At 46.4% G+C, this 24,242-nt stretch overlaps 2 protein-coding genes across 9 annotated transcripts in view; one reads left to right on the forward strand and one right to left on the reverse strand.

Annotated features, from left to right (window-relative positions):
- PCSK2 (proprotein convertase subtilisin/kexin type 2) overlaps positions 1 to 8,171 on the forward strand; it is a 272,390-nt gene extending 264,219 nt beyond the window's left edge. The window contains exon 12 of the mRNA XM_015063231.3: positions 4,918 to 8,171. Within this exon, the coding sequence (XP_014918717.2) occupies positions 4,918 to 5,404 (487 nt within the window). The 3' untranslated portion in view covers positions 5,405 to 8,171. The remainder of the gene's footprint in view (positions 1 to 4,917) is intronic.
- Positions 8,172 to 15,847: 7,676 nt separating this feature from the next.
- The window catches only part of BFSP1 (beaded filament structural protein 1), a 70,117-nt gene continuing 61,722 nt past the window's right edge, over positions 15,848 to 24,242 (reverse strand). For all 8 annotated transcript variants that reach the window (XM_027069529.2, XM_027069528.2, XM_053200280.1 and 5 more), the window contains 3 exons: positions 21,495 to 21,715; positions 19,003 to 19,088; positions 15,848 to 17,039 (listed from right to left, as the gene is read on the reverse strand). In XM_027069529.2, the coding sequence (XP_026925330.2) occupies positions 16,018 to 17,039; positions 19,003 to 19,088; positions 21,495 to 21,715 (1,329 nt within the window). In that variant the 3' untranslated portion in view covers positions 15,848 to 16,017. The remainder of the gene's footprint in view (positions 17,040 to 19,002; positions 19,089 to 21,494; positions 21,716 to 24,242) is intronic.

Consider the following 24,242-nt stretch of genomic DNA (forward strand, 5'->3'; position numbering starts at 1 on the left):
CGGTGCCCAGCAGTCACGTGGCAAATATTGTTTGAATGAATGAATGTTCGGCCAGCAGTACTGGCTAAATGCTGGCAGGAGGACCCGCTCTCCAGCCAGAGGAATTGGGGAAGGAGGCCCCAGCCTTGTTGGAAGGACTCTGCGTCCCCTGGCACCTTTTGCACTGCCATCCACCCCACACCTGACTTTGTTCTCAGGTGCCCGTGGGTGAGATCTAGGGCAGATGTGCTTTTTTGTTGTTGTTGTTCTTTTTATTTTTTAACATTTGTTCATTTTTCGAGAGATGGAGAGAAACAGAGTGTGAGCGGGAGAAAGACAGGGAGGCACAGAATCCGAGGCAGGCTCCAGGCGCTGAGCTGTCAGCCCAAAACCCGATGCGGGGCTCGAACCCATGAACCGTGAGATCATGACACGAGCTGAAGACGGACGCTCAACCAACTGAGCCACCCCGGTGCCCCAGATGTACTTTTTGCGAAACTCAGAGGGTGGTACAGGTTGGTCCTTAGGGCAGCGCCCAGGCCTCTGTGCTACTGACAGAAAAGGCCTTGGTCACCATGAATCACTCTCCTGAGGGGCTGGGACAGAGGCATCTATAGCCGCTTGCTCTGACGTGTGGGGCTCACAGAAACGGCCCCTGAGTGGGCCGAGCGCCAACTATCAGGTCTGTGGGTTTCCTCAGCATTAATCTTCCCAGGGAAGCAGTCAATTTGAAAAGCAATTTTCTAAAGAGACTTTATCAGCAAAGTCAGTGGGGAGGGTGTGCAACTAAAACTAGAAGGAAAAATACAACTGGCCTGAGTGTCTGCACCAGGCCAGCCGCGTGCAGTGAGCAGAGCAAACCCAGGCCTGCTCACCGGCCAGCGGTAGCCGCGTGTCCTCTGAGGGCGGAAGCACAGGCTGTCCCCGCCCTTCCCTGCACCCACCCAAGAGATCTGTCTGCTCGGCTCCTTCAAGGCTGTGGCAAACTTGGAATTTTAAGTGAATTTGGAAGTAGATGTTAAAACCTGACGTGAATGCCAGAAGCAGCACGGGGGAGGGAGAGAGAGAAGCATGTACCTGGCCATGAACCAGCGGTGGGACCTGTCACTGCCGTGTGGAGTGCAGTGTCTTCCTGTGTGAGGAATGCCCACCTGTTGAGTGTTTCCCTGTGCCTGCCACAGAGCGGACATCTTAGACACCCAAGAAAGGACGGCTGTTATTAATAGTATCATTACCCTAATAAAACAACTGTAGTGCAACTAATTATTTTTACACGGTTGAGGATTCAGAACACAGGTAGCAGGCCACAGGTTCCTTCTGGGAAGCAGTGCTTATTTCTAGAGGTGAGGCAGTGGGCCACTCATTATTTGCAACAACACGCAAGGAAGTTACAAGCCATCCTCAGGCCCCCGAGTTGACCTTCTATAGGACTCAAACACGAGGCTTCTGTACATACTCCCTCAAAGTTCAGAGAGTAGCTCAAACCTCTCGAGGGGTGCCTCATTTTCTGCAGCGAATGAGTTCCAGAATGTGGCCTGTAGGACTGTTTAAGGATCTCAGCAGTCTCCTCTTGTTCCACAAACAACCATCTCCTATTTCGACCTATAAATTAACTTTTCCTGAGCAAATAAGGATTTGCTTTTCCTTCAAAATAAGGATGGATTGTATTCCTTTTCCTCTCATAAAAGCAATACATGGAGAAATACATTGCAGAAAATACAAGTGGGCAAAAACAAACAAACAAACAAACAAACAAAAAAAAAAACGGTGGTAAGAAACCCCTGGAAATCCTGTTCCTCTGCTCTGCGGATGCCATGATACCCGCCGAGAAGCTTACCTCTGAGGGGGGAAATGGCGTTCTTTCTCTTCCAAGCTTGCTACTTTTAATTCACACAGGGCTTTTCATTTCATTTCAAAGTGACGTAGCATTCCAAGAAGAATCCACTGGAATGTTCCCTCTCTCGGGAGCCTGGTCGCCATGCATTCAGTGGGCAGTTCACGTGGCAGGGCAGGAATGGCAGAGTTTCGCAAGCAGACTCCCCAGGGGTACTTGGAGTGGACTCCATCCCCCACGCACACCCCAGCCCCAAGGCTGCTGGGACAATTTGTGAATCCTAATACAAGCGGTGTGGTTGTGCCCACTCCAATCTGTCTTCTGCTTTCCGAGGTGAGAGCAAAATGCCCATCATCTTTTAGCCTCCTCCAGCCCTTCTCACGGATACGCTCTCTCATCCCTTAGGCAGAGCAACAGGGAGCCTGTCTTCTAGTTTCCCCTCCTGCAGGGAAGGGGGTAGCCGAGAGTCATTTGTCCAAGCTCAAAGCAGCTGTGGAGGGAATCTGGCTAAGTCATGGCGTCTACTGAAGCCCCCTTAGCCATGGTGTGCTTGAAGGTTGTTTCAGGTTTGGTCCAAAATGGATTTCTCCCTTTCTATCCTAAGAGCTCATCTCGGCCCTGGAATACCTTCCTTCCTGTATGAAGGAGCTTGTTGTTCATTTACAGAAACCCCGTTGCATGTGGGCGGGGGGGATCTGATGCCCAGCTTCGGTGGCCATGCCATCTCTGACCCTTAGCCAGTCAAAGAAATATTTCCAGTGTCCCCCCGGGAGCAGCAATGTCACTTTTCTGCCAGGGTTTCCACGAATTGGCTTGTAAAGGGACTGTCACTTAGTGAACTCTTGGGGAGTCCCAGAGCCCCTGAGGCTCAAGTCTAGAAGGAAAGCCTCCATTTGGGACCTGCCTCTTTGTCTGTATAGAAACTCAGAAGTGGAATGTGGCATTGCACTCATATCTGAGGTCTGGACATTCCAGGAGCCTCCGGCAAGGCGGCTGGGAGACCTGCCAAACAGGATCCACAGTTTGACAAAAATAGAATGTGCTTACAACAGAAGCCCGAGAGATTTTCGTGGTGATGGTGGTGGTGGCATCAGGTTCCAAATGAACATATGCAAATAATTTAGATCTGTGCTCCCCAGTACGGGAGCAACTAGCCACAGGCGGCTATTTAATGAAATCAAATAAATTTAAATTAACCATTAAAATTAAATTTCATTAAAAACTCAGTTCCTCACTCACACTTGTCAGGTGCTCGATAGCCACATGTGGCCGGTGGCTACTATATTGGACACTACAGATACAGAACATTTTCATCATTGTAGAAAGTTCTAATGGCCAGTTCTGGTCTAGGCATTTGTAATTGTACGATACATGAGTGTATGTATGTATTTTATCTGCACAGCAATTCTTCAGTATAAGAAGTAATATCTCCATTGTACAGGTAAGGACGATGAGCTCAGATAGTACAGATGCTTCGCCTATGACTGGACATTCATTCTACCCACATAGCTCTCTACCTATAGGCAGGAGCCCAAATGATTGTTGGTCGTGTATTAGCTTACCCACTACGTTTCTGACCCTATTGTGAGTAAATACATCTTTTTTAAGAGATCTAGGTAGTGGCCTTCCATACTTTGACCTCCAAAGCTGACCTAAGGCTTGCTCTCCACCAAACTGGATGATTTTCCCAGAGTTTGGTACACCACCTCCACCACCATCACTGGATCTCCATGGCCAATGGATATTTCATGCATCATTCAGCATCAACATCTATGCAGAGTGTATACAGCAGCATTCCATGAAGCTATTAAAGCATATATTTTGAAAGTTCCTCAGGAGAGTACTGACTTTATCATTGAGCTACAGGATAAGCTTCGGCAAGCCCTCCCAGGTTTGTGACTTTGGTTCCAAGGGTCATGCAGAACCAAGGCTTGCCTCTGAGCTGTGTGTGTGATCATCTTTTTGTAGATGGGCTCTACAAGATGTATGCTTTAAAATGCCCGCCATTTTATGCTTCAAAATAAAAATCTTGTCAAGGGGGAATATTCACATAGGGAAAACCCCATGATCCAGGCACTGTGCTCTGTGTTTTCATACATGGTCTTATTTAATTTCATAAAACTCAACTATAAGGACAGTGAGACTTCAAAGTATTTAAATAATTTGCCAAAGCTCTCCTGACCAGTAAGCATAGAAGAGAATTCTAACCCAGAGAGGTTTGTTCCTGAAGTCTGGAGTCTTTCCATTACACCATGCCGTCCTCAAATGTAGTTTATTATGTTTCTGACTCAAGAACCTTTGAGCATCTTGCCTTCAAAGGAGGCCATATCCGGGAAGAAGATTGGTTGCATGGGAAGTCAACTGAGGAATCTTTCACTAGGTTTAATTAACCCCATTTCAGCTTTCTCGATGATAGTAATAATCATATGAGCAATAACTTCTATTTACCAAGATACTTAGCACTTTAAAAGAAAGGCATTATGAGCTCCTGTCTCAGCCTGGGCTGTCCCAAAACAGACCCAGAAGTGAGACCTGGGTGCTGACAATGTTTTGAGAGATGACCCCGGGAAGCACAAGCGAGGAACGGAGATGGATGAGCCAGTCAGAAGTGCATTGATGAGCGAGTTGTCACTGTGGGCAACAAGCTCAGTTCCACTGGGGACATTGAGTTGTCCTGCTGAGGAACAGGGAAGCCAGGATCTATTTATCTATGGCTTTCTAATCCCAACCACTGGTAGAGAGTTGTCCCTGAGTGGTTAAATCCCTGACACTTTGGGACTGCCCTGCACCTTGGCTGAGGAAGCTCCCATGATGTGGGGGAAGCTCCAGGAAAGAAGGAGGGAGATTCTGATACCTGAGGTGGGAAGCAGTCAGGGCAGCCACAGGTGAACTCAGAGGTGACTTAGAAGTGAGAAGGGAGTGAACAGCATCCACTACACCCCTTCCGCACAGAAGGTTCAGAGGTCATAGGTAAGGTGTTCGGGGTCACACCGCTGGTCTGTCTGATCAGCCCCAAGGCTGAACCTGCCTGGTACCTGCACCTGCCTTCAAAACCCCAAGTCTAGTGTGCCCACCCTTACCATATCTCCTCACTTTGCCCTCAGGAAAATACCCTCCACTGGCAAGTTGGTGCTCACCCTCACGACCGACGCATGTGAGGGGAAAGAGAACTTCGTCCGCTACCTTGAGCACGTCCAAGCTGTCATCACGGTCAATGCAAGCAGGAGAGGAGACCTGAACATCAACATGACTTCCCCAATGGGCACCAAGTCCATCTTGCTGAGCCGGCGTCCGCGGGATGACGACTCCAAGGTGGGCTTTGACAAGTGGCCTTTCATGACCACCCACACGTGGGGGGAAGACGCCCGAGGAACCTGGACCCTGGAGCTGGGGTTTGCCGGGAGCACCCCCCAGAAGGGGGTGCTGAAGGAGTGGACACTGATGCTGCATGGCACGCAGAGCGCCCCTTACATTGACCAGGTTGTGAGGGATTACCAGTCCAAGCTGGCCATGTCCAAGAAGGAGGAGCTGGAGGAGGAGCTGGATGAAGCCGTGGAGAGAAGTCTGAAGAGCATCCTGCGCGAGAACTAGCACCGCGCCCAGGCCGCCACCGCCTCCCCCCCTCCCCCATCTCTGCCTTCTCTGTCCTCCTTCCACACTCTGTCAGGAGCCTCGCAGTTACTGTCACCCTCACACAAGCGATCCCAGCCTCCCGATCTGAAGCTTCGCTCACTGTCAGTGATTCTTTTCGTTACAATGGTAGCAATCTTTTTCATTCTCGGCCCCAAATACAGTGTTCCCACCAACACCTATGTCCTATTTGTGACTCTAAGCTCTTTGTTTCTGTCATTCAAATAGGTGGTAGCCAGCAAACAAAACTGGGACAGCTTTCTCCTCCATTTTTTTCATATCTGAGAAGAGACTGCTTTGAAAACGCCACGCACAGTGACTCCAAGAATGCTTATTCATGGTCTCAACTGAGGACTTGTTACATAAAAAGAAAAAGATTATAACAGAAGGTGAGCTCTGAATCGCTAAAGCACAACAGATGCCGTCGATCCTTTGGGGGAAAATGTTTCGAGCTTAGCAAGATTTTTCAGTGACGTAGATGGTGGTTATGATGCGAAAGGCGCCATCCGTGACAGCCCTGATTACTGGCTGGGGAAAGAAAGAGTCAAAAAGCATGAGCATTGGAAATCTTAACCACCAACACCAACAGGTGTTGTCCTACTCAGCCAGCGTGATACGTGTAAAACCTGCGTAGCTTGGCTGTCCTTTTCACCAGCTGCTGCTCTGAGTTATGGTAAAATCTGCTAGAGAAGCCCAAATTACTCAGTTTGTATAGAATTCATCCCAGCCCCAATTTTCTGGGGTTCCTCACATAGCTATCCAAAAGAAAAAAAAAAGGCAAGGCGGGTCTGGCAACATGTCTAGTAAAGAATAGCTTAGTAGCTTAGAACACAGGAACGTTCCTTTTCCCAAAACACTTTGGGGCTTCTTACTCTGATGTAAATGAGACGTGGGATGAGTATTTTTGGCACACATATACTCGGGCGTTGATTTCCAGAACATATGGTTGTGATTTCTTTGCTGTGTTGGGGAAATGGCCTGTGTTCTAGAAGAGGCGTGTGAAGGGTGAAAAGGAGCATGTTTGAAGATGTGAACCTCCATTTGTGTGAAGCCTCTTCTGCCAAAGTGGGGGGTGGGGGGGTGGGAGGAGGAATGCTGACTCATCTCTCAGCCATGTGAAGCCCCGAAGGAAGCCAGAGAAGGCCTCCATAGGGAAAGCACACAGTCACCATGTTGACAGCTACGCAATCCATGAAGATATTCAACACGCAACCCAAAGGAGACAGGTGTCTCTCCCTGCCCCCCAAAGACACAGCACCATTTCATTACCAAATAGGAATGCTCTCTGACCCGTCATCCCTTTGTTTTTCTACCCAAGGATTGCCCCTCAACCCCAGTCCCAAGGCCCACCCATTCCCAAGAAATGAGTTATTTGTTTGATTTGATTCCCAAGAACAGGTCAACCACTCCTTCCCATGGGAGCATGTAGCGAAGCTCGGAGCGCCTTTCCTTTAAAGCCAGCAACACAGGGCACTAGGTTCCGTTCCCTGAAGGTGGCAACTTTAAGAGAAAACTCTGGAAAACCCATTTTCTTCCTCCCCCCCCCCATATTGGCATGAATTTCTGTCTTCTCTAACACCGTCTGACCTTCTCTATACGATGCTTTAAAATGTAATAATATTTATGATTTTTAAAAGAAATTTATTACCTGTCACGAAGGTCTTTTTAAACCACTTTAGATTTAAAGAAAAAATTAATGGAAACCATCAAAAATCCATTTCATATTAACAGTCTGAAAATAAACCAAAGGACATTATGTGTGCATATGTGTACAAGTGCACACAGAAATATATATACATATGTAGACTATATACATGTGTGTATGTATGTGTATATATATATACACTTGTATAAATGTATATACACACATATACCTAAAATGTGTGTATGTGTATTTATTGAAGAAACAGACACCATATTCATCTCTAAAAGAATATTCAGAGACTATCAAGATGATTCTGGCTGAAGAAAAAGGCCGGTGGAAATTCAGGTGAAAATGTTCATTGATTCCCATTACTTCACCTCTGTGATTTTTGCAGCTCTCTGTATAAACATTAAATGTCTTATATAGCAGCAAAAATATAAAATAGTTGTCCATATTTTCACAGCTGTGGTATAATTTATGAAATTAGAGAGTAACTTATCAGCTTCTTAATAGAAATGGCAAGTTTTGATATGAGTATACAGTATATAAAAATATATATAGTGCTATATACAAATATTTGTCTCTATTTCATTTTTTGCACCAGTATTAACACACAAATATGTCCAGCTAGTGAGGTTTTTATGATATCCCTGATCCTAATGCAAGAGACAGTTATTTATAATCATTTATTTTAAAAAATGAAAATAAGTGAATAATGATTACTCAAGTTAACATTGTTACTCTCCATGACAGGATTTTTTAAGTAAATTTAAAAAGACATGTTGTAAATTAGGAGACTTAACAATAAAGCATTACCTTCCAGAAATTATGTGGGATGTGATATATATTCTATAAAAACACTTTCATCTGTTCTAGGAGCAGATGATAAAAAGTTGCCAAAGAGAGAGCTAAATAAAAAGCCTGCCTTCATAAATTTGCCTGAGAGATTCATAATTAGAAAATAAATCATATACAAACTACAATCTACAGCAGCATTTTTCAAACCCAGGTTACATCCCATTAGGTTGTAAAAAAATTTTAGGGAGTCAAAACCAACATTTTGGAATAGAATAAAATAGAATAGAATAGGAACTGGAATAGAACGGAATACATCATGCATATCACTAAGTATTTCTTAAAATATCTGCCTTGAATGTGTGTGTGTGTGTGTGTGTGTGTGTGTGTGTGTGTGTGTGTTGGCTCACAAGGTAAAATATTTCTAATTGTGGGTTGTGGCCAAAAATCTTTTAGAAAGACTACTCTAGAATGTATTCATCAAGCTAGACTGAGTTATGCTGTAATAACAAACAGCCCCAAAATGTCAGTGGCTTAATACAGCAAAAGTATATCATTCACACTAATTCTTCTGAGGGTTCAGGTGACTCCCCAAGGCCAGAGACTCGGGGATTCAGGCTGCTTTGATCTTCAATCTTATGGGTTGTGATCAGAACACAAGACTGCTAAATCACTATACAGAAGAGAACCCATGGAGGACACTCATCCACTCTTATGTTCAGCCTGAAGGAGATTTACACATACAGTAAAACCTTGGTTTGTGAGCATCATTTGTTCCAGAAATATGCTTGTAATCCAAAGCACTTGTATATCAAAGTGAATTTCAAGAACCATTGGCTCAGTGGTGATCATGTGACATTTGGCATCACGTACTACTCATATTGCAAGACATTGCTCGTGTCTCAAGTTAAAATTTATTAGAAATGTTTGCCCGTCTTGCAGAACACTCACAGAACAAGTTACTCACAATCCAAGGTTTTACTGTATACCATTTGAGCTACTATGCATTGGCCAGTACTGGTCAATGACCTCTACCACAGATAAAGCTTGACATTCTCTTAAAATACAGTAAATACTGATTTACATGGCCAACCTCTCTTCATGGATAGCCATGAACAGCATTACAAAGTAGCTGTAACCCATGTAACCACACGCTATTCTAGCAATCTTAATAGTTATTAATAAAACATTAATGTATTTTATTTATCATGGTTCATTGTAAAAACAACATTTAATTTTCTCCTATGATAGAATGCTTCTCAAACCCAATGAGTAAAATCTTTAGAGAGGCCAAAAACAGCCATTGAAAGGAGTAAGGTCCAAAGTCTGAGGTTGTGACAAACCGAGACACTGCTTTTCAATACTTAAGTCCAAAAATTGATTTCCAAAAGATTAAGTTAAAACTGATCATTCTTATTGTGTTGTTACTGTACTGTCATTGTTAGTATCACTTATAAATTAGTAAGAGTAGCTTTCAGGTGATCAATGCCTTTCATCGCAGTGAAAACCACACACTATAAAACCTTTGGGAAACATAGCCAAGCATTTTAATTTTTTTAATGTTTATTTTTGAGAGAGAAAGAGAGACAGAGTGTGAGTGGGGAAGGGGACGAGAAAGGGAGACACAGAATCTAGAGCAGGCTTCCAGCTCTGAGCTGTCTGTCAACACATAGCCCGACCTGGAGCTCGAACCCACAAACTATGATATCATGACCTGAGCCAAAGTCAGATGCTTAACTGACTGAACCACCCAGACGCCCTGAAGCATTTTAGATTTAGAGAGAGAAATGCTTAATTAGGGGAACTGGTGTTCTCATAGCCAGAGTAAGTTCTTGGATGCAAAGAGTTTAATTTGATAGAAATTTCTAAAAATCAAAATGCCAAGATTAAAGACCATGGTTGTAAGAGAGAATAAAGGGTTCCAAAAATTCTGAGAGTTTGAAGTAACATCAGCACCAAGGAAGATGATTTGGTTGTAGCCAGCTGGGTGGTTCTCTGTCTCCAAAGAAGGGGTCAATGCAAAGTTGGGGGAAGGGCCAGCACTCAGCACGTGGGTGCTTAGGGAAATGGACAGTCAGGAGAGCAAAAGTTGGCAGACAGGATCTAGAGGTGTTAAGCATAGGGAAACACACAGGCTGGTATAAAGGAGAATTCTAGTCTCTGAAGAGCTCAAGTCTGTTTGAGGACAGAGCCCACTGCACAAAAAGCTATCCCCAGTCAACACCATCCACCTGCCAATGGTCAGATTCCATGGCCACCCACAGCCTCCTGTGCCTTATTTGGCTTCTCAAGGACATTGACACAGGAGAGGGGATAACCAGTATAGGGGATACCAGCACCTGGAGCTCTAGGGAGAAAGGTCGCTTCTTTGCATTGCAAATTAATCAAGTAGTTCTTGAATTCTTCCCGTAGTCTCTTATGTATTTAGTTGCCAAGAGACCCTTTCCTTGGGTTCAAAACACTCCCGCTGAATTTGCTTTTGGATTTATAAGGGACCAGGAATGGAAATTTAACCTAAGGCAAATTCTCCAAGTCAGCCTCCCAGCTTCATTTTTCTGTTAGAAGTGTCTCGCTGCTTTGAACCTGGGGATGGAATGAACTGATGGTGAGAAATACACTCGGCCCAAAGAGACGAAGACTTCATATTGCAAAATTCCTGCATGGTTTGGGTTGGGGCAGGGGTGATTGGAAATCTCAGCCCACAGAGTTTTCAATGCACGACGGCCAACTGAGTCTGGGAATTCCTTCGGTTTGATGTTAACTGACACTGATTTCCACCATGGACGGAGGCTTCAGGCCAACCTACCCCCCGCATCCCAGTGTGGGTGACCCACCTCACAGTGCCTTCAAAGATGTCCATCTGCACCCAAGAGGACACCCCATGGGCTACTCTAGGCTGGACAGAAGGCAGAGGCTGCAACTTATCTTTTTCTCTGGAGCCACTGACTGACCACAGGTGACAGATAAGCTGCCCAATAGACTCCTGATAGGAAGGATACAAGAATGCAAGTGAAGGGGCAGGTGTGACTAGTAAGGATACCAACACAGCAGAGTTATTGACCAGGGAGGTATCTCATGATAGAATATACATCTCAACTCAAAAACCCTATTTGTTTGAATGAAACATAAGTCAGTGTGGGTTTTTTGTGGCATTTATTCGCTTTTATCCAAGCATGAGAAATTGAAGGCAAGCATTTGTACCAATCAAGGTATCTGAAGGATGTCCTCTATCATGAATGTGCCAAATGTCCTATGAGGTTTGAGGTGACTTTGTTCACCAGCAACATCCCAAGGACAAACCTATGATACAAAAAATTGTAGGAAAGCTAGACTGTAATGGCTGCTTGAAGATATTTTCTTATAATAGAAGCTTTAAGTCAAGGGAAGACCTAAATGGAACTTTCCAACATGAAAGGGGAAGGAAGAAACAAGTAGAGATGCCAGGTTAGAAATGCCTTCTGGGGCGTCTGGGTGGCTCAGTTGGTTAGGCACCTGACTTCAGCTCAGGCCATGATCTCACAGTTCGTGAGTTCAAGCCCCGCTTCAGGAGAACTTGAGCCCTGCTTTAAGCTCTGCACTAACAGTGTGGAGCCTGTGTGAGATTCTCTCTCTCCCTCCCTCTCTCTCTGCCCCTTCCTCATGCTGTCTCTCTCTCTCTCAAAAAAAGAAAGAAAGAGAGAAAGAAAGAAAGAAAGAAAGAAAGAAAAAGAGAAGAAAAATAAATGTCTTCTGAAATTAATTTTGTATTAGACCCTGTTGGAGCACCCCCTAGATCACGGATCAGCAAACTACAGCCCAGGGACCCAATACAGACTTCTGACTGTTTTTATAAGTAAGCTTTTACTGTAAACGGTCATGGGGCACCTGGGTGGCTCAGTTGGTTGAGCATTTGGCTTGATTTCAGCTCAGGTCATGATCTCACAGTTGTGGGAGCTGAGCCTGGAGCCTACTTAAGATTCTCCCTCTCCCTCTGCCTCTCTCCCCTGCTCACACACTCTATCCCTCTCTGAAAGAATTTTTTTTAAGTTAAAAAAAAAAGAAAGAAAACAGTCATGCCTGTTCACTTTTATATTGCATGTTAGCATGCTTTCATGCTAAAGCAGCAGGGTTGAGGGGAGCCTGGGTGGCTCAGTTGCTTAAGCATCTGAATTCAGCTCAGGTCATGGTCTTGGGGTTCGTGAGTTCAAGCCCCATGTTGGGCTCTGTGCTGACAGCTCAGAGCCTGAAGCCTGCTTTGGATTCTGTGCCTCCCTCTCTCTCTGCCCCTCCCCTCAAAAATAAATAAACCTTAAAAAAAAAAACCCACAAAGTGGGGCACCTGGGTGGCTCAGTCGGTTGAGCGTCCAACTTCGGCTCAGGTCATGATCTCACGGCTCGTGAGTTCGAGCCCCACGTCGGGCTCTGTGCTGACAGCTCGGAGCCTGGAGACTGCTTCATATTCTGTGTCTCCCTCTCTCTCTGCCCCTGCCCCGCTCATGCTCTATCTCTCTCTCTCTTTCTCTCAAAAATAAATAAACATTCCAAATAATAATAATAATAATAATACATCTTTTTTTAAAAAAACCCACAAAGTTGGGGCTGCCACCTGAGGAGTGGGGGTTGTTGCTGGGCATGTGCCAACCAGCCATCTTAGGTTGGGTCCTGCCACAAGTGGAGTCTGAAACAAGGAGTTGAGGTCAAGTCGTTTACTGGAAAGGAGCATCTATATACAGGGGACAAGAAAGTAAGGCAGGAGTGGAGGGAAACTGATTCAGGACATGTGGGTGAATGGGCTTCTTTGCGGGCAGCTGGGGCTCAGACCCCCCAGGGGGAGTGTAGAACACCTCAGAGTTATCCCAATGGAGGGGAGAAGGAGCTGGGGTATTTATGCACCAGGTCCTATCCATCCTGATCAAGGGTGGCCCCCAGGAGCATCAACACCCCAGTGCTCCCAACCTGCCGGGTGTGTGGACCGAGCACAATCCTATACCACAGGATCCCCCAAGGCAGAGTCATATGTGCTTGGCATGAGAAGCATGGGGATGTAGGCATGAACCAGAACAGTGAGGGTCAGGGAAACTGGGGGATCAACACCCATGGTGGCTTCCACGACAGCAGTTACGGGTCACCGACTCAGCGCTTGGCGGATGGGAGGGGTGGGCAGCTGGGATTCAGCTTCTTTGTGGAGGAGGCAGCTTCAGGAGACTCTCAGTCCCGGACCTGAGGCTGGGACTCTGGTGCAACAGTTAGGACTAGCCACCTGCAGCACTGGCACTTTAGGTACTCCAGGACTTGTCCAAGCTCCGGGGTGCTCTTGTCACCGAGCTACAGGAAGGCCTGCTCTGAGCCCCCGTGTTTACTGACAAGAAATGGTTTTTAGAAAATTATAAAGTGCTTGTTTTCAGAGACGTCAGGGAGAGGGAAAGCTAGGAGATGAACCCATTCTTCAGCTCCTTGGGGAAAACAAACTAAGCAGAGCAAGTGGAGATAAGGAGGCAAGAAAAGAGCAAGTAGGGTTCTGGGGGGCTGGGGGCAACTAGCCCAACTACACCCCAAAGTGTCCATTGTAAGCAGTCCCACATTCCACATGGCGAGCCCAGCTTGAGGTGGAGGCGACGCTGCCAGGAAATAGTGTTTTCTTGGTTCCTGCCTCCCTCCTTGACCTCCCCTCCTCCATTGGCCCTCTGTAGTCCCCTTTAGTTCGCCTCCTTGAACAGGCTAAGATCATTCCTGCCCCAGGGCCTTTGCACTTAAATGCTCCTTCCTCAGCTCTGTACATGACTGGCCCACTTTGTCATTCAGATCACATGTCACCGCATTCATGGGGTCTTTGCTTGACCATTCAGTCCGAAGTAGACCCATGGCCACTCTTACATGTCGTCCTGTTGGTTCCTTTCCTAGTATTGTCAGACTAATTTTCTCTTAGTTATCTGCTTGCTTGTGCATGTCCTTCCTCCCCATGCCAAAATGTCATGTCTGTGAGAGCAGAACCGCGTCTGATTTTTCTCTGCTGTCTCCCCAGTGCCCAGAACCATGCATGGCACAGAACAGACCCCCAGTCCATTTTTGATGGTGGACTGAATGTAATATAAAAATAACATTTCTTTCCAAAGTGATACCCTGCCTTTGAAAATAAGAATATGAACTGAACATATAGTCCACACAGTAAAAAGACTTCACGGGGAAGAGATAAAGTCTTCAGTGGCTGTGATGTTGAATATAACATACACTGATCCAAATTCCTAGTACATTCCGGGCTCTAGCTAATGGTTTCCATCATTCTCTCTTAAGCTTTTAAATTATAAATATTTCAAAAGTGTGCAATGGAGTGGGCCCTTCCATTCATCTTTTAGAAAGAACAACAAAAGCATATTTCTTTCTTGAAGTCAAAACCTCAAATGAATTCAGAACAAGATTTTTTTTACCACTCTGAATAGGAAAGGTGACTATTAAGTACTTTCTATTATTCATAACAAAGAAATAATAGAATGTAATTTACGACTCCGTCAATTTTGCCTAATAACGTGTCACTGTCTTACGGGATACTTTTGTTTAGGCAGATGTAATAATCCTTCTAAGCATATTTCTTCAGTGCCCATATGAGCATCTACATAGGGTAGGAGCAGTTTCTCAATTGCTAGAAGTAAAAAAAAATTCTTTTGGACCAGTAGTAGAAAAACAGATGCCTAGAGGCAACACAGAAATTTTGTAAAGACTCTAGTTTGAAGTGGGGCGCCTGGGTGGCTCAGTCAGTTAAGCGTCCGACTTCAGCTCAAGTCATGATCTCACACTTCATGAATTCGAGCCCTGGGTGGGGCTCTGTGCTGACAGCTCAGAGCCTGGAGTCTGCTTCAGATTCTGGGTCTCCCTGCCTCTCTGCCCCTTCCCCATTCACGCTCTCTCTCTCTCTCTCTCTCTCAAAAATAAGTAAACATTAAAACATTTTTTAAAAATTCTAGTTTGAAGGAATTTGTTTCCTAGGATGTGACACAGTATCTATATGTACACGTGTGTGTGTATGTGTGCAAGAGGGGCATGCAGATACACGTATATGACGATAATTGAGATCACTGATAAACGTGAAAAATCTCCCCCCAGCAGCACAGCACGCTGTCTGGCACACGGTATATGCTCATGAGTGCTTGTTGGACCAATCAGTTAACTAAATCCTACACAAGGGACTACGCAGTGACATTTGATTTTTCTTTTTGAACCTGACCTAGGATTGCAATTTCTCAGTGAGAACATTTTCAGTACTCAGACAAAAGGACACGGGACATAAGCTGTGGCAAAAGGCCTGGGTGCCCCAGTTAGATCCTCATGACCCATGTATTTCCATGCCCGATGTCCAAATGCCTGCAGCTATATTTCTGCACCTGAGGGTTTCTTGCCCCTGAAGTCAGTGCCCTGGGAGCAGCCCTCCCCACTGGCGGACTCGAGGAGATACTTCAGCTCCCTCCTCACTCGGGCAGGATAACTCTGGGGCATGGGTTCTACTCCATCTCCCAGAATCCCTTGGGGCGACTGAGCTCCAAGTGCCCGCAGTGCTAACTGATCTGGTAGCAGACCTCTTATTGGCTGCCTTGCCATCCCGGGCTCCCTCTTGCACCCCACTTCTGGCACTTCCTGGGATCACACCCCCAAAGAAACTACACTCAAATCCCTGCTTCAGGATCAACTTCTCAGCGAACCCAAACTAAGACAGACACCTTTCATCATGCACCTCTAACAAAACACTCCTCCATGTGAACAGGTGTTTGTGCTTGAGATGCAATAAAAAGGCACCAATGCATCCACTAGCATGTTTCTGTGTGAGGCCCAGACACTCCCTGACTCTCTAATGAGTCTCTCCATGACCGGTGATGAAGGGCATGTCTCTTTCCTTAAAGGAGCAGGGTTTGATGGCCCCTGAACAGGGCATCCCTGTCCTGAGCATGGCTGACCCACCTACACTCCCAAGGCCCCTGTTAATTAGACAAAGGGTGTGCAAGCAAAGAAAACTTTTTAATTAAGGCTTCATTGGCAACGTCAGAAGGGCCAACTATGGTCTAATCCAAACAAGGAACCTTCACTCTTTTGTCATCTGTTCTAAAATATCAAGGCACTTCCCCTACAGTGGCCCCAAAGACGTTGTTTCCCACTGACCCCGGGCATTTTAAGAGCTCTTCTCTCCCGATTTCTTCTTGTTTGCCTTTGTCTTCCCAATCATGGTCTCCACGATGACAGCCGTTTCTTCATACGTCTGGATGCTCTCCGTGGAAAACTTCTCAATGGATTCCATCACTTCCACCTTCTCATATGCCAAAGTCCTGGGTGGACTTCTCTCCTGTGCATCACTGCTCCTAGCCGTATGCCCCCCAGATCCACCCTGACCGACCCCAGGCCTTTGCGACTGGGGTGCAGATGGTCCCTCTGGACCAGGTGTGATCACAGGACAGGGCCCCTTGGACGACGACGACTCCTCCTCCTCTTCCTCCTCCTCCTCCTCCTCCTCCTCCTCCTCCTCCTCCTCCTTTTCCTTCTCTTCCTTCTGGTCATCATGTTTCTCCCCAGGCCCTTTCGGTTCTTCGGCACTAATCTCATTCTTCTTGTCGGCAGTATGCTGGTCAGGTGCCTTTCCGCCTTCCTTCTCCTGAAGGTCCCCCTGTCCATTCTCCACAGGGGGCCCGGGAGGCTCAGGAGAGGGCTCCACAGTGCTGTCGCGATGTACAGAGTCATCCTCAATGGAAATAACCACTCCGCCTTTGGCTGGGATGGAGAAGGAACAGAACCCAGGGTCCACATAACTGGCATCCCCAGAAACCAGCACGTACCGCCCTTTGGTGTAGAGGTCAGCCGGAGGTTCGGGTTCTTTGGGGCTTTTCACTTTGTCTTTGACCTTCTTGAACAGTTTCCCAAAGGCTTTGCTTATCTGCCCTCCATCTGGCACGTCTTCTGGAGCCCCTTCTGGGGTTGGGAGACTTGCTTCTTCGGCTCCTAATTCAAGCTTAGACTCACCTTCTTCTTTGGGTACCACCTGTACCAGCTTTGTGTCTTCTGGACCTTTCAGTGGTATGTCTTCCAGACTCTCATCAGCTTTGTCTTTAGCTATAATCTCCTTTTTCCTTGGAATGTTCTTGGGGAGACCTTTCTGTCTTGGTTTTGCTGCTGTTATATCCTGCACAGCCCTAGTGAGATCTAAAAAAAAGGGGGGGAGGGGGCAGGGGCATAAGTCAAGTTTGTCAATGGAAGAGGAAGAAAATGTGTTTGTGGGAAAATATGCTATTTTGGAGACCAAGGCCTAGTGCAGTAGAGTTTACCATACATGGGGCAAAAAGAACAGAGAAAGATGCCTGGATCTGACCAGCAGCATTCATGGCCCACATTAAGGTCCCAGCTCTGCCACCAGCTGTGTGAATCTGGGCAAGTCACTTGACCCCTCTGGGCTTGCAGAGAGGAGGGAAGGTACTGCCTGTTCTGACAGTTCTCACAGTTCCCACCCCACTGGCTGCGACTTACTGAGACATTCTACTGCAGTAACACTCGGAGTCCCCACCCCAGCCCCTGCTGAGCTCATGGTGAATACTTGGCTCTACCGGCTAGTCGATGGAACTCATTCTACAGAGTTATCCTCGCAGAGCGGACTGGGCCTCCAGTGTGTTCTGAATGGCCTCAGGCAGGGGACTCAATCTCCCGTGCTCCACACGCATCCCAAGCTAAATAGATACAAATGCCCCTTCAGTAGCATCCCTTTCCTCCTGGGCCAAAGAGGAAGCAAGGTACTAAATTCAGAAATGATGGGAATCCCCTGATCCCAAGGCTGTCTTCTAAAAGGAAAAACTGAACGGTTAAGAAAACACACACAATCTCGCCTTGCCTCGTCTGTGAGGCTTTTCAACTCCACTTGCAAGCAGATTTCATCTCAGAGGTCTTATCCATGCCCTCCCGCCATGAACCAGAGGCACCTAGCACAGGTTGACTCAGACAGCTGAGTGACCAGGGAATGGCAGAAATGAGCCATGAAGCCATAAGGGAGGAAGGGATGTGCAAAGGGACTTGTCTAAGGTAGCCTGCTGGGGGAAGGGGGGCTTACAGGAACTGCTGCAGAATTTCAGGGCCTGGTACAAGAGGGAAAGGCCCTGTTCAAAATCATGAAGTATTTCAAGACAGTGGGGTACCTGGGTGGCTCAGTCAATTGAGCCCCTGACTCTTGATTTTAGCTCAGGTCATGATCTTGTGGTTTGCGAGTTCAAGCCCCACGTTGGGCTCTGCACTAACAATGTGGAGCCTGCCTGGGGTTCTCTCTCTCCCTCTCTCATTGCCATTCTCCCACGTGTGTGCATCCCCTCTCTCTCTCTATCTCTCCCCCCACCCTCAAAATAAAAAAAAATTTTTTTAATACAGAAAAAACAAAAAGAATTTCAAGACAGTGACAGCAGAGCACTACACCAAGTGTGGGGACCCTTGTGTGCACAGGGCCCCGTGTGTGGCCGCATGCTCCCAGAGCCAGTCCCAGTCCCTGGGACTGCTGCCCCCTTCCAACACGTTCAGACTCTGAAACCCCATTTCCACAAATTCCTTTGAGCTCTCTGAGGGACGTGGATTTGAAAGCACTATAGGCAACACCCTCTTCTTTTCTCCTACAACACTGTGTTTGTTCAGCACTAGGGAGATTTAGCTGTGAGGTAACATCTCTCAGCTGCATGAAACCATCCCCAAAGGACCAAACGTGAAAGACGGAAGCCATGGTTGCCAACCAAGCTGGTTGTGCTCGGTTTTGCACGGAAGAGAAGTGAGCGATAATTGAGCGTTGACTCTGCCCCAGACACCGCATTAAGCACTTTTGCACGGCATTGCTCATTTCCTTTGCTAAGGTGAATATTGAATTATATTTCCCCCCAATTTAATGCTTCAAGTTCAAGGATGACATTCCCAAGGTGGCCTATCCCCCAGTCTGATTTTTCTCCTTGTAAACATTCTGGCTCAGTCACTCAGCACCTGTGGGAGTGAATCAGAGAGAGAAGACCTCATATAAAAGCATTTAATTTCCAAATGGATCAGAAGGAAGCATAAATGTTAAGTTCAAGAAGAAAGCCGTTTGATTTTTCCCCCCACTTTTCCATGATAGAAAACAGCAGAAGCCAGGGTTAGGAAGCATTACCTTTCCCACCAAGCCGAGAGCTGAGAAAGGTTCCATGGCTTGGGGTGAACAGGGTGACAGGAGTTTCAATGAAGGCAGAGCTCAGCCTGGAGAAAGAACCAGAAAGAGGATGATCGCCATCTTGAATTCATCAAACCAAACAGATGGTGGGGGATTAAGAGTGACTCTTTAATGTGACCAAAAATGAGGAAAGCTTTCTCTAAATCACACTATTCATGAAACATACACACTTATACACTAGATGAGGATGTGAAGGGTTTCTTTGAGCTCGAGTCATACCCTGTGAAACACACAGGAGAATTATAAAATGGGGGTTGCTTGTAATCTAAAAAATGGCACTTCTCTGTTAAACAGAGTTTTTGTTTTTGCTTTTTTTAATAAAAAAGTAGTGAGCTCAGGTGGAAGTATTTACAGCAACCAGGATATGGTATCCCCAATTCTTTTTTAAAACATAATATGCATTATATATAAGTAGAGAAAAAACTGACTACGCAATTGAGACAAAACGTAGACAAGTGGTCAGTCTGAGAAAAGAGTGTTCAGGAGTTCCTTGTTCTATGCTTACAACATTTCTACCAACTTGAAATTACAACAAAATTCGAAGTTCTAAGCAAACCAGCAAAAAGGCAACCCAATGACCTTTTTATGAAGTCTTGCCTCCAAAACAAAAATCTCCACACAGTCACTTAAATGCCAGTTCAAGACATATTTTCACGCGTGCATAAAGCGTTCACTGTGACGCAAATATAACGTAGGATTACACAACAATCCACTGACCATAACTAGAGAAAGAAAAAGAAAATCTTGCTTTCTCTGCTAAAACATTGGAGCACTCACGGCCAAGACAGAGCACCCATGGGGACATTTACATCCCCAGAGGCCTGTGGGGCCAAAAGCAACCTTCTCCATTGGGTCTTTTGCAACCATCCTACTTAAAATTTCACGAGACAAGGAAAGAACGGCTCCTGGTGGGGCAATTCTGGGTGCTTCTCTTTTAATGCAGTCTAAACCCCCAGATCAGCAAAACTTAATCAAAGAACCACAACTTAATAAAGTGACAGTCCTTCTATGAGGTATCTTCGATGAGTCTCCAATCTGCTCTCTGAATGATATCTATGGATATGGCCAGGGACATGGACACAGATATAGGTGATGTAGGTGTAGATATAAATAATGCAGATGCACACATGGAGAGATGCACATATACATGATATAGGTGTGCACGGACATGACGTAGGTGCAGACACACTTGATGTAGGTACAGGTGTAAGTGTGCACACACATGAAGATGACATAGACCTAGATGACGTAGGTGTAGATGTGGATGGAGGTGATGTAGATGGAGGTGTGGACGGTATACACGTAGATGGTGTAGACGTAAGTGTAGGGGTAGGCGGAGATGATGTAGATGTAGGGATAGGTGTAGGGGTAGATGTTACAGGTGTCAGTGTAAACGTAATGCTGTCGGTGCAGGTACAGATTATATGACACAGAAGCAGACGACACAGGTAATGTGGCATACGTGTCCAGGTGGATGGTGTGGCTGTGGATGCAGATGTAAGTGTAGGTGTCAGTACACCCAGATGACAGAGTCATGATGGAGACTGTAGGTGTCGGTGTAGACGATGCAGAGATAGAGACAGGGGAAGAGGAAGAGGAAGAGAGAGAGAGAGATAGGGATGGGGATGCAGATAGGGATAGGGGATAGGGAGAAAAACAGGGATAGGGATAATGTCATGGATAAGGATAGGGATAGGTGACTAGGACAAGAGATAAGGAGAGGGCATAAGGATAGGGGATAGGGACAGGAGATAGGGACAGGGATAGGGGATAGGGACAGGGAAACAGGATAGGGATAGGGGACAGGGGTAGGGACAGGGGTAGGGGATGGGGATAGAGGTAATGTCTCAGCTATCCTGAAGTTAATGGAGCTTAACTCACGGCTCCACTATGAACAAGACGGCCAGTGCATTGACAGCCACATTACTGACGTGACCAGGTGACAAAAGCAATGACAGTAGCAGCAGTAATAACACCAACACCTCCGAGCGCTTGTCGAGTGCCAGGCACTGCATTAGGCACCTCACCTGCAGCATCTCATTAAATACTCCCGGTCATCCCACCTGCTAAGACATCTATGTCCCCAGAGGCCTGTGGGGCCCAAAGCAACCTTCTCCATGGGGTCTTTTGCAACCACCCTACTTAAAATTTCAAACATTCCCACCATCGCCCCATTGCCGCTCCCCTCTCCCCCATCACAATTCACTCCCTAGTACTTGTCATCTGTTACAAAGCCATCCATCAGCTGCCTCCCCAACTAGCATTCCAGCTCCACCAGGCCACGGGGTTGCGATTCCTCCCCTGCCACGCCCCTACCACCTGGAACCGTGCCTGGCACACAGGAAGCACCCAACGAGGACCTGTGAACTAAGCCAGCGGCCAGGACGGAGAGAGACGCGCAGCCTCTGGGCCGTGCCCGTCTGTGACCACACCTGTTGCCTTCGTTCTCAATGATCCGGTGGTACCGCTCCAGCTCGTTCTTCAGGGTCTGCTGGGCGACCACCAGCTGACGGCAGTCATAGGAAGACCTCTCCAGGCTCCTCTCAGTCTCCTCAATCTCCTTCCGCAGGCTTTCGATCTGCTCGTTATAGAGCTGAATCTCATCATCGTAACACTCGTGGGCATCTTTAATAGCCTGTTCCAGGGCCGCCGTCTGTGGGCAAAGACACAGCCGTAAGGAAACCCACCCCACCTCTCCCCAAGACACAGACGTCTCCGGATGACAAACCCCGAAAATAAAAAGAAAACCCCTGTCTGTGGAATAAAATGTACAATTCAAATAAACTGTATCACTCACATTCTGAGTTAGCATAAACCTGGCTAAAAGATAAAAAGAACTGCCCTGGGGCGCCTGGGTGGCTCAGTCGGTTGAGCGTCCAACTTCAGCTCAGGTCCTAAGTTCAGCTTTGTGAGTTCAAGTCCCACCTCGGGCTCTGTGCTGACGGCTCCGATTCTGGAGCCTGCTTCAGATTCTGTGTCTCCCTCTGTCTCTGCCCCTCCCCCACTCGCACTCTGTATGTATCTCTCTCAAAAATAAAGATTAAAAAAAAATTTAAGATAAATAGAAAAAAGCACACATACTAAATAGACAAGATGCTATTTTCACTGAAATGATTAAGTTGGGGCGGGTGCATAGTGACACAGCACAAGTCCAAATTGAGGTAGGAAAATAGAAATATGACAGAATATAAGGTGGCCTTACAGTCACTTTAAGAGCTCCCAACAATGTGCAAAGAGCAACATGTGTATTTATCTACAAGCTTAGTATGTGTGCAGTCGTGACTTTTACGATCGCATTTTCCCAAGTAGAAAAGAATTCACCATGCCTTATCAGTCCTCAAAACAAAATGAAACAAACCAAACCAAAAAGCCACTTGTACCTAGAACATCCCAAAATTCACTGCACATTTGAACCACTGGAGGACGCTGTTAAGCTGCTGATCCCGACTCAGCAGGTCTGGGGGAGGCCAGAGGCTCTACAATTCTAACCAGTGCCCACGTGACGTTACTGGCCCTGTCTCTGGTCCACACAGTGAGTCGTGGGGGGGCTGGACAGGTATCTGAATTCAACTTCATGTATGTTTGCCACCAGGTATCTCACATGCAGCTGAATGTGCATATTGGACAAATCTAGAGAATGATTATTCCTAGGAGGACACCTGATTCCTCACTTTTTTTTTTTAAGTTTATTTATTTGGCGGGGGAGGAGGCAGAGAGAGAAGGAGATAGAATCCCAAGCAGGCTCTGCACTATCAGCATGAAGCCCAGTGCAGGGCTTGAACCCACAAACCGTGAGAAAAATCAAGAGTTAGACACTTAACCCACTGAGCCACCCAGGTGCCCTTGATTCCTCACTTTACATACAGATGTCGCTTTAGAATAGTGAAGTTCCCTAAGTGATGACATTTGAAAACAGCTTACAAAGGTTTTCAGCAATGTATCTACTGCATCAGGAAGGAAGGAAAGAAAAAAGGAAGGAAGGAGAGGAGAGGAGAGGAGAGGAGAGGAGAGGAGAGGAGAGGAGAGAAGGAGGGAAGGAGGGAAGCAGAGAGGGAAGGAGGAAAAGAAGGGGTACATATACTCAACACTTTGGGAAGTCATCTGTCAGCCTATGTCATCCCCCTTGTCTGATGCCTGTACCATCTCACTCATAGAGGAGTCCCAGCAGCAGTGTGACTCCACTCTCCTGACCAAACCTACAGAACCAGGACTGGGCCTGATTCTGACAGGCCTATCACATGCTTCCTCCCTGTGGAATTTGGAAAGGGATCTCAGAAACAGCAGAGAGTGGGTGGCAGATTCATATAACCTTGGGGCCGCCATTTTGGAGTGGCCATCTTTCATAACGTGCATGGAGAAACTGACAATTCTCCCGAGGGGCAGAGAAATGAAGCCTAAGGGCAAAGGCGAACAGAGATGAGAGAAGAAAGAGAGGGAGTAAGCAGCTGCCTCAGATCCAAGTTCCTGGTTCCTGCCCCACACCCTGCTCTCAAATCTCATAAACGACCTTTTATATCTTGCTCCTCTGGGGGAAAAAAGAGTATCTTCTCAGTAGAGAAACCCGGCAGACGCCACTTTAACCAAGTGATCCAAGTTACATCACCGGCAGGAAGACATGCCCACATGACACTCCCCTGATGAGACGCACTGAGGACACATCACTCCTGTGGATTCCAGCCACAAATGCATAGCCTCAGCCTAATCCTGAAAAAACATCGAGGAGCCCAAAAGGAGGGACATTCCACAAAATAATTCCATCAAGGTCATCAAAGACAGAGAAAGGCAGGGACTATCCCAGATTGGGGAGACTAAGGAGACACAACACCTAAATTGCAAGTAGGATCCAGGACTGGAAAAAAATGTTGGTGGGGTATTTGTGAAGTGTTTGTCAAGTCTATTACCAGGATGGTATTGTCGTTAATTTCCTGACATGGTTCTGTGGTAGTGAAGGTGCTAACATTTGGGGAAGCTGGGTGAAGAGTCTGTGAGAAACCTGTGTGCTATTTTTGTAGCGTTTGAGAAGTCTAAAATTATTTCAAAGAAAATCACAGCGCACCCTTTCCTGCTTAAGCTACTGTGATCGAGTTTCTGTTCCTTGTTAAAAAAAAAAAAAAAAAAGATTTTAAATTCAGTTACCTGTCATGTCAAATACCAAGGCATACCACTAATTCCTGGTGCAG

The sequence above is a fragment of the Acinonyx jubatus genome, chromosome A3, assembly GCF_027475565.1.
Source record: "Acinonyx jubatus isolate Ajub_Pintada_27869175 chromosome A3, VMU_Ajub_asm_v1.0, whole genome shotgun sequence".
NCBI lineage: Eukaryota > Metazoa > Chordata > Mammalia > Carnivora > Felidae > Acinonyx > Acinonyx jubatus.